The sequence below is a fragment of the Leptosomus discolor genome, chromosome 2 (assembly GCF_034619465.1).
Source record: "Leptosomus discolor isolate bLepDis1 chromosome 2, bLepDis1.hap2, whole genome shotgun sequence".
In the NCBI taxonomy this organism is placed as follows: Eukaryota; Metazoa; Chordata; class Aves; order Leptosomiformes; family Leptosomidae; genus Leptosomus; species Leptosomus discolor.
In genome coordinates, this window is record NC_141392.1 from 7,747,579 (window position 1) to 7,764,624 (window position 17,046).

Sequence of the window (17,046 nt, forward strand, 5' to 3'; positions counted from 1 at the left end):
AGTGCTTTCCTGGGCGGCCAGCGCTGGGGGCAGTGTCCTGCTCCGACCGGGGACAGCAGGGAGCTGCCCCTGCCCGGTGCCGGGGGAGGCATGGCGGTGGCAGCGTCAGGCACCTGGCCGGCACCGTGAGGGAGGGAGGGAGGAAGGAGGGAGCCTGCGGGGCTCCAGCACCGGAGGATGTCGGGCAGAGGGTCTCCTGCTCTGGAGAGGAGCAGCAGCGGTGGGCAGACAGGCGAGGTGAAGGCCGCGGCGCAGCTCTCCGACACCATCAGTGTCCAGGGCGTCTCCTATGCCGTCAGGTAGGGCCAGGGAGGGCGGCATGGCAAGCCTCTGCCCACCAGGAGCTGCTCCGACCCCAGGGACCGCGGGGAGAGGGGCTGGGACCGGTGGGCTGTGGGTTTGGCTTCAGCCCAGTAAAGAGGGAGGGACGTTGCCAGGCCGCCCGCCTCATGGCGCTGGGCCGCCCGCCATGGGGGCAGAGTGCATGGCCTGAGGGAGGCAGAGCCAGTCTGTCCTCTGGAGGGGTCACCAGCTCTTCTTCACGTGTCTCTGAAGGAGATGCTGTAGAGGAGTTTTCCAAAGATGGTGCCCTTTCCCACTGCCTTTCTTATTGTTGCCAGGAGGATAATGTGAGGCCCTAAGGAAAGCCAGGTGGATTAATGGCTGGCAAACATCGTCCACAGATAAAACCTCGGTTCAAGTTTCCTCTTCTGATTGTAGTCCGAAAGCCTCCTAGCAGTCATTCTTAAAAATCCATTCAGACTTTGTTCTATCTTTCAGTAAACGCTCAAGTTAAAAAGTTAAAGCCTGGGGCAAGGGGAAAGATTTTATTTGTTTGTTTATTTTTCAGTATTTTTAAATCCTCGCAGGCTCCCATCCCACATGGAAGTAGCTATGAACAATTCACTTGCTTTACACCAAATTTTTGAATCTTCTCTATTTAATCTTTTTTTTAATCTTTGTTTTCCAAGAGAACGTGTTGGCCCATGGTGGAATGTTTCTGTGTATCATAAAAAATGGACCCGGCAAATACTTAAGGACGTTTCATTTCACATAGAGAGTGGCCAGATTATGGGGATTTTAGGAAATTCTGGTAAGCTCTTCCAGTACTTTAAAAGCCATAAGATCGGAGTTAATACCAGGGACTTCCACAGTGATATGAACGTGACTGAGGTCTGTGTTTTAAATAATGAAATTGCAGCTGGTTTTAACCTCAGTTTTGTAAAACCGTGGTGTGTGGTTCTCAGAGTTCAATCTTCTGTCATCTAACTAACAATTATAACTTCAATAGAAGATCAGGTTACTTCTAAACCCAAATGGTTCACTATGAAGTGTGAATTTGTATGAATTAAATGCTAATTCACACACATTCTAGGTTTCCCATTTACTTCCCCTTAACTAGCTGTATGTTTGGAACCTATTATTTTAATGTTACTGAGACAAAAATTACTTTCTTCTTTTCATACGTCTCCATCCAAGTGAGGCTAACACTCTTGAGATCATAAAATTCACCTCATCACATGATTAATTTATTTCGTTTGAAAGGATCTGGGAAAACAACACTTCTGGATGCAATATCAGGAAGACTAGGACATAAAGACAACTTCTTTGGCGAAGTGTACGTGAATGGGCGTCAGCTGAAGAAGGAACAGTTTAGAGATTGCTTCTCTTATGTGCCACAGGTTGATTTCCACATTTATTTTTGTGCACTGGGCTTCTTCTCATGTAAAGAAAGTAAAGCTGCTAGTGTAACGGAGCAATGTGATCTGACTGTGATTTTACTAGTAAATTTGGTACAAAGCAGTTAATAAATTGTATGAATGAATGAAGGTTGTGTGAGCAGGGCCAAGGTCTTAATCACTACAGGACTAACTGCTTCTTCACCTTTTTTTTTCCAGAGTGATACTTTGTTAACCTTCCTTACTATACAAGAGTCTCTGACCTACACTGCTTTACTGACTCTTCAGAAATCCTCCAACAACTTCATCAAAAAGAAGGTCTGTATTTTATCGTCTTCCACCAGAAGGGCAGACATGATGTCATGTATGCTTTCACCAGCAGCACTTTCCATCCATGGTCGTGTTTTACGTTTATAAGGTTTTGTAATCCTCATTCTGTAAATGGGGAGAAGTCCTCCTGCTGAGGAGCAGGATGATTAAGGGGGTGGAACATCTCCCTTACAATGAAAGGCTGAAGGAGCTGGGTCTCTTGAGCTTGGAGAAGAGGAGACTGAGGGGTGACCTCATCAGTGTTTATAAATACGTAAAGGGCGAGTGTCAGGAGGATGGAGCCGGGCTCTTCTCAGTGATGGCCAGTGACAGGACAAGGGGCAACGGGTGCAAGCTGGAGCACAGGAGATTCCACATGAACATAAGGAAAAACTTTTTCCCTGGGGGGGTGACAGAGCCCTGGAACAGGCTGCCCAGAGAGGTTGTGGAGTCTCCTTCTCTGGAGACATTCAAAACCCGCCTGGACGCGTTCCTGTGTGACCTACTCCAGGTGGTCCTGCTCTGGCAGGGGGGTTGGACTAGATGGTCTTTCGAGGTCCCTTCCAACCCCCAACATTCTGTGAGTCTGTGCTCCCTGCCTCTGCAGGGGGCTTGTGCTGATGCCCCAGGGAATCACTATTATGCTGGGACAAAACTCTCCTGCCCAAAGCTGCAGTAGGTGCTGCTGTTGGTGTCAGGGTCAGTTCCCCTTCCCCAGCTGGGAAACCCAGCTCTCTGGGGTGTTCAGGGCTGTGTGTGCTGGCAAGCCTCGTGGACAGCAGAGGTGACTTTGACACTACTCTGGCCCCTGTAGGATGTCTCTCACTAAGCTCTGAAAAGCACTGGTCTAATAAGCCCCCTACAAACTACTTTCTTGATAAAATAGGTGTGTTGCAGATCTTTTAAGGGACTCTTTTCAGCCTCTGTTGAGAGTAAAGATCAGGTATTCCTGACTAAAGGCTCTTATTCTCTGTCTTCTCTCTTCGCCTGTCTTGCACTCGGTATTTCATACTTCGCTTTGTGCTTCTTTGTTTTGGAAGCCAGACCAGCACATTATGATTCTTAACCTTAACTTCTAGTCCTGCCTCTGGAGTCTTCATCTTTTAATGTCAACTGAAGCGAAAATTCTACTCGTTTCAGAATACATGAAAATAAAATTTAAAAAATAATAATTGAAGTAATATATTAAAAATAATCAAATAGAAACGAGGCCAGATAGCTTCCAGCTAGAATGGATGCAAGCAGCATATTGGGAAAGCCATAGCTTAAAATGATGTCTTTTTTTCTTCCATTTTTTCATTTTGTACACAGGTATCTGAGTTGGACTGTGTTTAGTCTTCCTAAATTGTAATTACTTTTCAGGTTGATGCGGTTATGGCTGAGCTCAGTCTCAGCCACATTGCTGACAAAATAATTGGGAGCCGTATTTTTGTGGGAATTTCTGGGGGTGAGAGGCGTCGCGTTTCAATTGCAGCCCAGCTATTACAAGATCCCAGTAAGTACCACTGCGTGGATTTTCAAAATAAAACAAAGCAGTGTCACTTTCTGCTCCTACCATGGGCCTCCATAAACCACTTTAAAATACAAAAGCATTTATATTCTGTAATTCAGCCAGAGCTGGTCTAGCAATGACAGAAACGGATGAGCAGTAACTCAGGTCTGCCGTTAATCTATCTGTTGATCTTGGAAAGCAGACAACTTTAAAATGTTAGGGACTGAACATAGGTTTTAACTCTTTCTGGGCTCACTCATCCCATGTCTGAGGTGTTGGTTGTGACACATTAGTTCATAGTTTTTCAGCACGTTAGAGCCATACACATGCAAGCCTTGAGCCTTGTAGCAGAGTAGGTGCCGTTGAGCCACGTATGTGTGAGCACCATGGATGTTCCCAAGCCAAAAAAATTCCAGTGAATAGAAACTAAAGCAGAGTATCTAGAAGGATTAGCCATGGGAAACAGCACTGTAAATTTTGTTGGTTTTGAGATAGTTTCTTAAAGATGCCACAATCTCAGGGAGTGAATGTATAGCACACATCTATGGATTCTGGAGTCCTTGTAGCGGTGCAGATGGGCTAGGACTGCATACCAGGCAGGAAGCAGCATTTAAATAGCAAAGTGAGGTGTATTGCTGCTACTGGTGACTCCTGGAGAGTGCATTGGGTGTAGTAATTGCTCAGTAAATTCACTAAAGTCTTAGTAAACACTATGGTAATTCTGTGTAGATAAACCTAAAGGGAAGGCTCTCCTCCCCCCTTATCCTAACCAAGGTTGAACTGCTCTCTTCTGTGCTACGTCTCATCTCTAAAAATAATAAATTTGACTGTAACTTGAAGAAACGAAGAAAATGTAGTAATCCTCCTGCTCCCATCTCTGTAATCTGTGGAATTATACAGGCTGTATTTTAACAACTCTTAGTTTGTTTATAACAAATTCTGTGCATATAGATATATATATTTAATTCAGATTATAACTTCTAGCTAATTATGTCAGTTATACTTACATTTATATACATGTTGAAATATATCGTTATTGTTCTTGGAAGCAGATATATACACCATCTATTTCGGTAATTTTTCAGATTTCACCTGAATTTAGAAAAAATGATTATGCTCTGATCCTGCAGTAGCTTTTTATGTCCTTATTCCTAGTCATTGAAACTGAACCACCGAGGCTACCTAAAGCTGCAAGGTCACATCATGGCAATATCTATGCATGCTCTGCTTTACATGTGGAACTTCACATGTAAAGTAATTTCTATAGTACTTGCCAAATTAGCTTCAAAGGCAGAAGCTATAACATTTGCTCCTGATTTCCCTGAGTTTTAACGCCATTCCTGGTCATTTCACAGAGGTCATGCTACTTGATGAACCAACGACAGGGCTGGACTGCCTGACTGCAAACCAGATCGTCTCGCTTCTCTCAGAGCTTGCACACAGAGACAGGATTGTGATTATTACAATTCATCAGCCTCGCTCAGAACTCTTCAGGGTAAATGATTCCTACCCAGTATTTGCTTTTTTACCAGCCTTTTTAGTACCTAGGTTCTTTTCAGAATGAAAGTACAAGATCCAGTATAGTTACCTTCAAAGGCTCTCTTTCTTCCCCCTTGCATAAAGACAGGCTTGTCTTGAACTTTACAGCTCTGGCCTTCTGCCAGTCACAGGGCACTGTGGGACACATATTGCCCTGTGAAAATAGTATGCACACTGACTGCGTGCCTAACCTTTGTGTTATGCAGCTACCCAAATCAAAAACAGTGGGAGAAGCCATGTGTGCAGGCACTGTAAAAACTAGTACTTTGTTTATCTGTATGTATTCATAGTTCGGTAACCCTTGCAGCTTGAGACAGATGAAGCCATGATGTGGAGTGGAAAGAAAAAAAGAATATATTATCTGTTTTCCTCTTTGTCAAGTGATGTGGGTACACCTTGGGCATGTGGTGGGGCAGGCCTGCCTTACAGAGCTTGTGCTGCGGAGAGTATTTCTCCCTTCCCATTATGTTTCACTCTTTGCTCTTCTGACACATTCACCACCCACCACGCGAATGCAAGACCCCTCTTCCCTGGCTGGCTGAATTGAGTGTAAGTGGTCATGAAGCCAGAGGGGAGGATGGTGCTTTTCTGGACTGAAAGCAGTCCTGGCGCCTTGGCAATATGGATGGATCATAGCTGGTGGGAACCCTGCCCTGGCGAGTGTTCACCCAAAGAGCAGAGCTGTTAAAGTCCTTAGACACATCAGGATAATCTTCCCAACCATTTGGGGATTTTACAGGCTGGGGCTATTAGGCACCAAAGGAGGTCAGTCAGTAAGTGAAGGTGCATTAGAAGTGAAGTCAGAAGTCCATGGCTGTTTGTGGATTACCTCTACATGCTGCTGTTACTGACAGTTTTGAGAACCACTGGTTTTAAGAGCTTAAAGATGTGTCATCTTGCATAACCGCCAAGAGGAGTGAAGCAAAGGACAAACTTGCTTTGAGAGAAATATATTAAGGAAGTTTGAATGTGTCAAAACTATTTTTCACGTCAAAGCATTTTTATTATCAAGACAGTAGCTGTACTCAAGAATTAATGCACTTCTCAGTACAAATTGCTAATATATTGATTTCCTCCACACACAGTTATTTGACAAAATTGCCATCATGAGCTTTGGAGAAATGGTTTTCTGTGGGAACCCTATGGAAATGATCACCTTTTTTAGTGGCTGTGGCTATTCTTGTCCCGAGCAATCAAATCCTTTTGACTTCTATGGTAAGTTTGTCTAAATTGTTTTGGTAAAAATACGGGTTTCCTTTAGATGAATAAGTTGTTTTCTTCCCCAAATTCAAGTTTTTCCAGAGATAGAAATGTGTGTGCGTTCTTCCCCAACTTCATAATTATTCTTAGCTCAGAGGGGAGAGAGGGCTGGGCCCACGTAACCTCCACTGACTCCAAAAAATGGCAAAAGTTTGCAGTAGGTCTGAAACATAGCAGGAAGGAGTAAACTACCAATGAAAAAGGAATCTCAGCTTCATGAAGCCTGAGGATTCCTGATGGCATCTCCCTATGGCTGTCCACTGGGCACTGGAAAACCAATTTGATCCCAAAACTGTGGAAAGTCCCATGCTCTTGTGAACCCTGTGATGCCAAGCAACTAAAGACAGTTATTGCCTGAAGGGAAGGATGTAGGATAAACACGGGATGACTTGAGGCATCAATTTCCAGAGATTCTGAGGTTTCTGAAAGTTTGTGGAGTTGCTAATACCTGGGTGAGCTACTGGAGCAGAACATATGGATTCTTCAGGAGATGACGACAGCAAGCTGGAGGCAAAAGCTGAAGAGAGCGCTGTCTTACCAATTCGGGGTGAAAACACGTGTCAGCGTGAGAGTGTGGAAATGAGGCTTGGTTTTGCTGCAGGGCATCTGTGTCCCTGTCTGTGCAGACACACATGTAAAGAGAATGTGTATGTGTTTGTGTGTGTGCATGTACGTGTGCGCATACACATACATGTGGATACGTCTCTCTTTTTAAATCTAGTGTGTAGGCTGATTTCTGACAAAACTAGCTGAGCATTAACCAGGGAATTTAACCAATCCAAAAAGCTGCATTATTCAGAGGAGGCAGTGTTTTCCTATTGTCTAGATGGCATCCTAAACTCAGAGAGAAGAGAGGATGGTTGTTGACATGAAGCTGGAATGGGATGGAGCTGAAAGTACTGGTGTGACAGTAAGGATAATTTTGCCTTCATGAGTTTGAATAGTCTTGAAAAGCATAGATGATTTGAGATTTAGATCCACTTTTAAAAAAGCTTGGTAAAGAGAGTACTGCATTCTTTAAATGTCAACATTTGAATGTGACAAGAAAAGGAAAAAATACAGTTTAGAGCAAAGAATCATCAGAATATTTAGTCTTTGGGAAATTGGTATTTTATATTTTTTGTGTGATTTAATGATGTGAGTGAAGGGACAGATTCTGATATCATTTACACCAACATCAGAGGAAAATAGATCCTATGTATTGAGTGTGGATTATATTGTTGAAATGTCACATGTTATGTTTATAAAAAAAAGGTACAAATGCATGGTAGGCGTTAGCTATTTGGTCTAGTGACTACTCGGTGCTATCATATTTTTTTTACAACACACCTGGTTGCCATTTATTTCCTGTGTGACTTCCAGCAAGTCACGCTGGCCAAGTTTCAAAAAGTGTGTCTGCATTTCGGACGGTCATATTTACAAAAGTGAAGAATTCATTTTGGATGTGTTTACCATTAAGGACAATTCTGCTGAATTCCAGCTTTCAGAATACCAGGGAAGTATTCATAAGCTCAGTTTGGGATTTGAGGACAAATTAAGAATCTTGAACAAGGCCTCCTTTTCTCTTGTTCAGTTTGTATTTTGAAGTTGAGCGTAACACTGTGAGACTGAAATCTAAGGGTGACAGAAACCTTAGAAATAAATAAGTGACAAAGACATCTTATCAGATGTAGAAGAGTAATATAAAAATTAAGCCAGTAAGAACGGCTGTTCCTGAGAACGACAGTTGGGTTTTTGAAACCTTAGATAATTCATTGCATGGGGAACTTGGCCTGCTGAACATCCTCTAACTTCATATTAAACCAGGAGTATGTCTGAGGAGAAGGTGGGTAAAACCCAGTGCAACAATGCAGTAACAGCTCAAGTAGGGAAGAGCAGCCTCTCTGCAGCATGAGCTCAGACAAACCGAAAAATAAAGCTCTGTGCTTAGGGAAGAGCAGGCAGAGGGCAAGCGGGAATCAGGGAGCCGTGTCCAAGCATGCTCCTGAAAACCTGAGGAATACCTGACCAGACACTCGTCTCTCCATCCTCATCAATGTTCCTCATCAGCTGGTACTCTGTCTTGCTCTGGGCAGCAGCAGCAGCGCTGCACCGGCGGCACAGCTCTGGGCTGTGCAAGGAGAACGCTAAAGGCCTGGCCAGCACACTGCCCAGTCCTTGCTTGTCCGGATAAAGGCCTCGAACTTCAGGGTGCTGCAGAGGCCACAAAACACAGAGATTTGTTGTGGCTGCACAGTTACTCGTTCGTGCTGCTTCCCATGGAAGGGAGGAACAAACAAAACCTTGAATACTTTCAATGCACCTTTTCTTTGCAAATTTTAGGATCGAGACAAGGAAAGGTTAGTTGCAAGGAGGGAAGGGATATGAAGGGGAAAGGATGTGTATATATAGTAAACACTTTGTAAATTTACAGTGGATCTGACATCTGTGGACACGCGGAGCAAGGAACGTGAACTCGAAACCTACAGTAGGGTTCAGGTAATTGTATCAGCCTACAAAAACTCAGAGATCTTTAGCAAAGTCCTGTCAGCCATTGAAAGATCAAAGTGTATGAAAGAGCTGCCACCAATACCATTCAAAAACAAAGACTCACCCAGTGCCTTTTACAAATTATGGATTCTTTTACGGTAAGACTTTTTTTCGTTCTTTCTTTAAGAAAAATCGTTTCTTATACACTAATCTTATGGGGTTTCCACCATATATAAATGCATTTACTTGGCTGTTTTGGTCTACTATTGTACTTGTCCTTGTCCTTTTTTTAATATATTACTTTTTTGTGGACACTGTGTGTGTCACATTTGTTCGAAGCTAAATACCCTACCAATGCGTGATCAGTCGTAGCTAATAAGTATATTGTCATTGTTTTGTCTCACTGTCAGGAGGACAACAAGAAACTTCTCCAGAGATAAGATGGGCATCATCATGCGCCTCCTCCAGAATCTGTTATTTGGCCTGTTTATAGCGTTTTTCCTTCTTAGACTAAGGAATGACCTGGTAAAAGGAGCTGTGCAGGACCGTGTGGGGCTTGTCTACCAGTGTGTGAGTGCCCCCCCCTACACAGGGATGCTCAATGCTGTTGCCCTTTGTGAGTTTCTGTCCTGTATTATGTGCAACAACAGGTATTGCTGCTGCTGTGTCGTAAATGGGAAGAAGTCTTTTTTGAAGATAGTTGTTTAAAGGGTCTTAACAGTTTTAGGTCATGTCAGAGCTTACACAGAAGTCTGAAGCTCAAAGGTGAAGCAAAAGGCAGCTTCGCACCACAGAAAAAGATGAGCCCATCAGAGGGCCCCCAGGTTCACTGCACTTAATGAAGGAATATGCCTGATCCCGGCCTCTCCCTCTTACGGCTGGCCTGTGTATGGAGGCTTTATTCCGAACGGTGCAAGAGCCCTTCGCTTGCCTGCGTGTGGTATTACAAAGGCAGGACAAAGTCTAGGTCTGTAGTGAACATCTGAAGTGAGATCAAAACCAACACACGAAAGGATGGAAGTACAAAACAGCTTTGACAACAATTAACCGTACTTAGATTTAAGAGTATTATGTGATGATTACATCTTTAGAGGGTGTTTCTCTTACAGCTGCCATACTAACACCAACAGTAGTTTCTATTTACAGTCCTAAAAACTGTTCTGCTGATGCAGGGAACATACACTGCTGTCATCACCTTGAGATCAGAACACCTCAAGAAATTATCCAGCGATGGCTGTTATTTCATGTCTTTAATTTGTATCTGCAAAAAGAGAAGGCTGTGCTGAATGCTGCCTTTTTCATTGCACTTACCCACTTTTGCAATCTGCAGGGCACACGTTTTGCATTTATAATGGGGGGAAAAAGTCACCAGATTGGTTTAGACAGAATGTTTCTGATATATCCTCTTTATTCAATGGTGATTTAATTTATTTCTTATGTATTTTACCCAGTCCCACCTTTACGTGCTATCAGTGACCAAGAAAGTAAAGATGGCTTGTACAAGAAGTGGCATATGCTTTTAGCTTATATAGTACATTTCCTGCCCTTCAGTGTCATCAGCATGGCGATTTTCAGCACCTTTATATACTGGTAAGCATTAGTACCGTCTGTTGGATTGTGGTTTTCTTTTTGTTATCAGTTTCAGTTCCCATGTCAGCAACAGGCCTCCTGGCATGGCTTCCTGTTGTTGTCTTTCAGAATGATTACAGAGAAAGCTTAAGGAAAGATAACACAATTTTAGCCCTTCTCTTCCAAGCAGTGTTAAAACACTTTCCAAGTTAGTCAGCTACCAGATCTCTAGGTAACTTGGAAGTTTTAATGGGCCTGGGACAGCAGTTGTTCTTGTGTCATACCAAAAGCGGGAAGTGTCCTTCTACATTACATTTCAAAAGATAGCAAGTAAGAGGGGAAAAAGGTGAGGAAGACAACAGTAGGTACGTGACAGTAACAAAGCTTCATGTTTCCTGGGCCAACTGGGCTTTAGCTACAGCAGTAGTGGCAGTGATGAGCTCTGGATCCCTCTCCCACTCTCCAGAGGAAGGCACGATAGAGGGAGAAAGGGTTTGATTGTAAAGCCTGCTTTTTTTCCCCCACTACGTTCACTTCTTGTCATCATTGTGAAGCAGCACTTCAGAACGGGCTGATGAAATACTTCATCTGTTCGCTGTCTTATCTGTCCTACAGGTCTGCTCTTCTTCATCTCTGTTCTATTGATTTGTCACCTTCCACTTGCTTATTCTGAACCTCAAATAGAGTCCGTGGCTGCTTATGTAAGCTAATAGCAAAGCAGTAAGGACCAATTTCTTCTTCAGTCTTTTCCTGGTTTTTGTTTGTTTGTTTTCCTAATTATGAAAGGAGAGCTGTGTAGTGCACGAAAGTTCATTTTTGTTTCACGTAGCAGTTGATAGTAAAGTTGCAACCAGATGGCAGCTTGTAGTAAAATGTGTACACATGGATAGCAGGCTTGGTTTGTGTCCTGGATGCGTGTTCCCTGGCGAGCTGTTGAGAAATGGTAAGCAGATAGACCCTTGCAAAAGAGACCAAGTACAGGAGGTATTCCGCTGTAGCTGTGCATGTTAGCGCTTACTCTGCAATAAGATGCCCTTGGGCAGTTTGAAACTGGATGAAGTAAAACCACACCAAATTGCTTGCGCTGCTGAGTAAGAACTGCACAGGGAGCTAGTCTGCCATGGGAGTTTTGCAGCAGCTGTTTTCCCATCTAGAAAAACTCAGGAATAAAGATCACTGTTTTCTTCTTCCTCCTGGTCTGTAGTAGGTAACGAGGGGAAGTGCTCAGCGTTTACCTAATCCCTTCCGCTTGGGATCTCGGTAACTGTCAGCTCCTGCTTGAAAAGACAAAAGCCCTGAGGGTGAGATTCCTGCTCCTCCAGATATGAGGACTTGTGTGCATGGATGGTTTTTTTTTTTATAGTTTGGTGCTGATACTAAAAGCAGCAGTTCTGTTCAAGCAAGGTCATCTTTCTCTTTGTGCCCTTAGCGACCTGGGCTTTCACTGCCGCAAGCTGTCAGCGCTGCCTTCTTCAGGCAGCACTCCCTGAGAAGTCCTTTTTCACAGACCAGCAGAAATTACTCCTCGTCCCACCCCACCCCCAAGCGTTTAGAGGATGCGCTGCTCTCACCAGAGCCCTTCTGTTCCTGCCTGCTAGGGAGCTGGTTGCTGAGCAGGCGGCCATGTGGAAAGCACTGGTTCGGGGTCAGTGAGGGAACGTTTGTGGAGCTCCTGAAAAGCAGGAGCCACTGTTTGTCACGCTCACTCCTCCACGAACAGGAGATTTGTACGGACAGAGACTTTGCCCTTGTGCTTTGGCAGCTGCAAGCACAATCAACAATAACAAGTGTGGTTCCAGTTAATGGGTAATATTTACAGATATTGGCCTCCACGTATCTTTGCTGTCTTGTGGTTGTTTGGAAGCCATCAGTGATGTGTCAGAGGGAGTTCATAGTGCCCTTAGACCTCTTAGGGCAAGCAGTTTCTCTATGAAATTTTGAAGATTGTATCTGTGCAGGATTAAACTTTCCTGGATGGACTAACTTTTGGAGAGGCTTTGATAGCCTCTGGTGCATGTCCTTACAAGCCATTTGTCTCAGCGTTTGTGTTTGTCAGGTCGGACAGTTTGGGTCAGACAGACACGAGGCAGGGCTGGCCGAGAACAAATACAGCCACTTTTGCAATCAAGGAAATATACTCTGTTTAGGCAGATTTTCCTAGCTAAAGATACCTCCATTGTTCTAACATGTTTATATCATCCTACATTCTATTGCTGTAAGATTCTTTCTTGTGAGTTGTTTGGGTTTTTTCCCCTTCTCTTGTAGGCTCTCTTCTCTTTCTATTCTTACCACAGCTTTACTGGTCTATCTACACCGTCTCTGTAAAGTATTCGAGCACCTCAGAGAAGGCGATCCTTTTATGCTAGGACTTTGGAAAGCTGTTTCTTCTGCACCAGTCTGTGCTTAAAGGTTGTTAAATACCTGCTACCTTGTTGAATGTTTAATACTTGAAGAGTTAATGTTCAGCCATCTCTTTATAACAGAGATTATTTTGGTGTTACACATGAAAAATGCTACAGGAAAGCCTGTAAGAAAATTGATACTTCTATTTTAAGACCATGTTCAAACATGGTGGATTAAAAAAAAAAAGACATACAGCCTTGCACTGAGTAATGAAAAAGAAAATACAGTGTTGAACAGCTGCTTGTTAGCTAAGCAAAGCATGCGGTGTGAACATAGCATGAGGCAGTTTTGGAATGAGGTATTTTGGAAAAAGACTGGTAGATCCCCCTGTAATAAAAGCTTTTGTCATCTGCCACGCACACGACAAGGCTGAGTTAAGTCTGCCAGGCATTTGCCAGCCTTTCTTAACTTTTTAATCTTTAGCAGAGATTGGGAGGACTTTTGTCCTTTGGTTAACTAGGGAAAAGCTGGGAACAGTGTGCTGTGTTAAAGAGTGCAGCAGTATGGAGGAAATTGCATTTGGATAGATTACATGGGTGGTGACTTCAATTAGCCTCCTATTTAATTGAGTGTGCCCATTTTTATGTTCACATGCACAGTATCAGCAGTGCAAGATTCCATCTGTTAATTATCTGCATAAAGACGTTCTTTAATATGGGAGGTACATAAATAACTCCCACTGCATAGACTCTAAAAGGAGGAGGATGTTAGTTTCAGGGGTTGTAAAAGCCTCAGTGGTTATCTTGAAACAACACGGGTTTCTGCTTCGTCTTTACATAACCCTCTTTAATCAGATGGAGAAAACCTAATATATCTGCACTTAGGTCACGATATTAAGTGGATGTCCTTTAGGTTGGGGCTACTAAGGGTTAAGGCATAAACTGTTCACTGAATGAGCTGTCATTGCAAAAAATAAATAAAAACAAAAGGAAAAGCTACTTTCCAAGTTTCGTACCCAAACACCGGTTTTGAAATGTTCTTTTGCTCGTTTTTGTACAGGACTGCAGGGTTGTATCCTGATGCTTCCAGGTTTGGAATTTTCTTTGCTGTTGTCTTAGCATCTCATGTAATTGGTGAACTACTGACGCTTGTGATCCTTGGCGTGGTTCAAAACCCCAATATAGTCCAAAGCGGCGTCGTGCTACTGAATTCGGCAGGTGTGATAGTGGGAACAGGACTAGTAAGGTAGGAAGAAGTTTTATTTCATTATGGTATTAATGTTAAAATAATCGACCTGTCGAAGTCTGTCATGGACAGGCTGTATTGCAGGAGCACAACAATGCACAGGAAGCAACAGAAAGAGCGTGCAGCAGTTACCCTTCAGAGCTAGACCCACCTGATCATGATGGACCTTGTACTGAACACACAAGCCAGACAGTAACTTTAGATAGCAACAAAGATATTAACTTTTTTTTTTCCTTTTTGCAAGTACTTGAAGACAAAACTGAGCAATTAAGATCTATCAGCTCAGCTGAATTCTTTTACTTTTGCTGACATTACGACGTGAAACGCTGTCCTCATTAAAGGAGCCTCCCAAAAAGTGTTCCTACAGCTCTTAGTAACTGCTGGGACTTATCAGACATTAAACACTGGGGATGATGGTTTACAAAAAAAAATTTGTTCTCAACTGTCTTATTAGTGTTATTCTCCAGTTTGGCCATTAAACTTTTTCAGACACTTTTTGTACCTGTGCAGACTGAGCTACATAAAAATAATAATAAATGAAAAAGTAGTGTGGTAAATGTGCAGGAAAATTGCGATCCACTTGCTCTGTTACTGTGCAAATAAATGTTTTTGCATTGTAATTGCACGAACTTTGAACAGTTTCCCCCTTGTATTTGTCAATACTGAAATTACAGGTGTTTTGAGAAACATACCAGAATAAAGGCATTATGGTCAAAAGTTTTCTTGAGATGTTGAGGAAGTAGGCTATGCTCACCTGAGAGCTTTCCAATGAAAAGGAAGTAAGCTTAACAACAGATGATGTCAAGTTGTCCTCGAGAAAAGCATGAGTCTTCACAAAGTTGAGGCTTTGTCTCTTCAAAGCAGATCTCCGCTAATACTTGCTAAGCAAACAAAACCAGGTTAATATCTAATCATTTGGTCCCTGCCTAATTTCAGGAAGATGTTCATAGTGACAGGAGTTATCCCTGTTACCATAGTCTAATGCCTTAATGGTAACTTTTTAAAAGCATTAGAGTAGCTTCTAACCTTATTTTACAGTAGGGACATTGCTAATTAATATTGTGAATCTCTTTGTTTGAACTTGATAGGGCATGAAGGGCATTAAAAATCGCACTGAGACTTGGTTTGCTGGTTTGGTTTTATTTTTCCTGTTCATTTGTTTAATTATAAAGTCTCACAGTATTTTAGGTGCAGAAATTGCCCAGGCTTGTTGAATAATTTTTCCAAATTTTCATACTCTTGTTTTTCTTCTCATTATTTTGCTTCAATTTTCTTTTGTTATTATTGTACCAGTGAATTAAGTCTGGTTTGGTTTTGAAGACAGCGGGTGTGTGTGTGTGGGGGTGGTTTCTTACTTTGGAAGCAACACATTTTTGCAACTAAGGTTTATATTGGGTATTGCCATTTTCAGTTTATCACTGCGATGTGAATAGCAAACAACTTCGTGGAATTGTTTGTGACTGTCCATAAACAAGTCAGGGCTGAACGTTATGACACTGTACCACAGTCAGAGCGCGCCTTCCCGGTTGTCTCCTCATTTAGCACTAAAACGTACCTACAGGTACAGCCAAGAGTTGTTTCTGTAACAGGCTATGACCAAAGATGAAAGCTTGTTTTAATTTGGGGTAGAACTGGCTCCCGGAACGCAACAAAAGCCAGTTTAACTTCTCTGTTTCTTTAAGGACCATCGAAGAAATGCCGACACCTTTTAAAATACTCAGTTACCTTACCTTCCAAAAATACAGCAGTGAAGTTCTTATAGTCAATGAATTCTATGGCTTAAACTTCACATGTGGTAAGTGTTCAAAAAAAAAAAAGCAGCTTTTAAGTCCATTGTAAGTAACTTTGAGCTGTGAATGCTTATTTTCCTCCTACGTACATGAAAGTATCCTGATAAAATAAAGATAAATGGAGTTGTTAAAAAAAGCTTATCAGTAAAGACTGTAACACCAGATCAGCAAGCTAGAACAAAAGTTTGACTTCCCCCCCCAGCCATTTCTCATTCTTGTTTTCCATCTTCCTCTTCTTCACCTGCTCTTTTATCCCCCCCTTTGGGGGTGATCTGGAGGGTAAACTTTGCAGCCTGTTCCAGGCTTATCGCGCTGTGTTACACAAATAGAAGATCAATAGACCTGCACCACGTAAGCTCAAAGATCAGCGCAGGGAGCGCTGACAGGTAACACCTGACCAGCTTTGTCCTCTAGTATGAGCGAGGCTTCGGTTCCAGCACGTTACCTCGGCATATATTGAGCAGCTTGGACCTGTCAGGTTGTGCTCTGCTGGTTGTCAGCAAGAGAACGTCAAAGCATTAGAATCAGTAGTCAGGTTGGCAGGGTTAGTAGCCAACATCCCTCATGGGGGGAAAACTTGCAGCTCTGCACTACCCCAAAGTATTTTGGGCTTTGTAGCCAGGTGTCTGGTCTCCCCTCCAAGGCTACCTATTCTTTATCCATTAAGCCCTCCCGTTGCTCTTTGTTACAAGAGCATAGATGGCAACAGTTAGAAAATGACTCCATGACTTCGGCTGTAATAATAACCAGCTGGTTTTTAATGTGCCCTTCAGACAGTCTCCATTTCTTGAATTCTGGAAGTACTCAATAAATACGAACGCTGTAAGTCCACCACGTTGGGCCACTTGCTTCTTGAGGCCCCTCCAGATATCGTGTCTGAAAAGCCATAAATCTTCTTTTGTTTGGCATGAGCAGAACAGAAAGCTGACCTTTCAAAAAATATGCCATAGATGAACTGCAGAAACATAGGGCTTGTCTGTTCCTGCTCCAAAATGCTGAGAAATGCTGCTGTGGGTACGGTTCATCATTAAAATAACGTTAGGGCTGGGTACATTAAAGGTATGAGCTAGATACTGAAACCTGAGTTTCAATTTCACTGATTCACCTACTAAAGAAACTACTTTTTTCTTTTGACAGGTGGAGCCAACAGTTCCACTGCAGTTAACGCTGCGTGTATTTTCTCTCATGGCATTCAGTTCATTGACAAACACTTTCCTGGTGCATCGTCCCGGTTCAGAATCGATTTCCTAATACTCTATGCTTTTCTACCAGGACTCGCCCTTATAGCAGTTCTGAGCTTCAAAATAAGAGAGAGAATTACTGGCAGGCAATAAAAACGTAGCAGTTCTAA

At 42.8% G+C, this 17,046-nt stretch overlaps 1 protein-coding gene across 1 annotated transcript; it reads left to right on the forward strand.

Annotated features, from left to right (window-relative positions):
* The first annotated feature begins 177 nt into the window (after nucleotides 1–177).
* Nucleotides 178–17,029, forward strand: ABCG5 (ATP binding cassette subfamily G member 5). The gene is made up of 13 exons (XM_009950867.2): nucleotides 178–299; nucleotides 972–1,093; nucleotides 1,546–1,682; nucleotides 1,899–1,997; nucleotides 3,351–3,483; nucleotides 4,836–4,975; nucleotides 6,105–6,234; nucleotides 8,693–8,906; nucleotides 9,159–9,364; nucleotides 10,200–10,338; nucleotides 13,720–13,905; nucleotides 15,588–15,700; nucleotides 16,833–17,029. The coding sequence occupies exons 1-13, from the start codon at nucleotides 178–180 to the stop codon at nucleotides 17,027–17,029; spliced, it is 1,938 nt and encodes a 645-aa protein (XP_009949169.2).
* Nucleotides 17,030–17,046: the final 17 nt, after the last annotated feature.

Excerpts from the sequence above, each read along its gene's own strand:
- ABCG5 (XM_009950867.2), top strand. The coding sequence starts at position 178 with ATGTCGGGCAGAGGGTCTCCTGCTCTGGAGAGGAGCAGCAGCGGTGGG. Across the intron at positions 1,094-1,545 it reads GGGGATTTTAGGAAATTCTG|GATCTGGGAAAACAACACTT; the intron begins GTAAGCTCTTCC and ends TTCGTTTGAAAG. Across the intron at positions 15,701-16,832 it reads TGGCTTAAACTTCACATGTG|GTGGAGCCAACAGTTCCACT; the intron begins GTAAGTGTTCAA and ends TTCTTTTGACAG.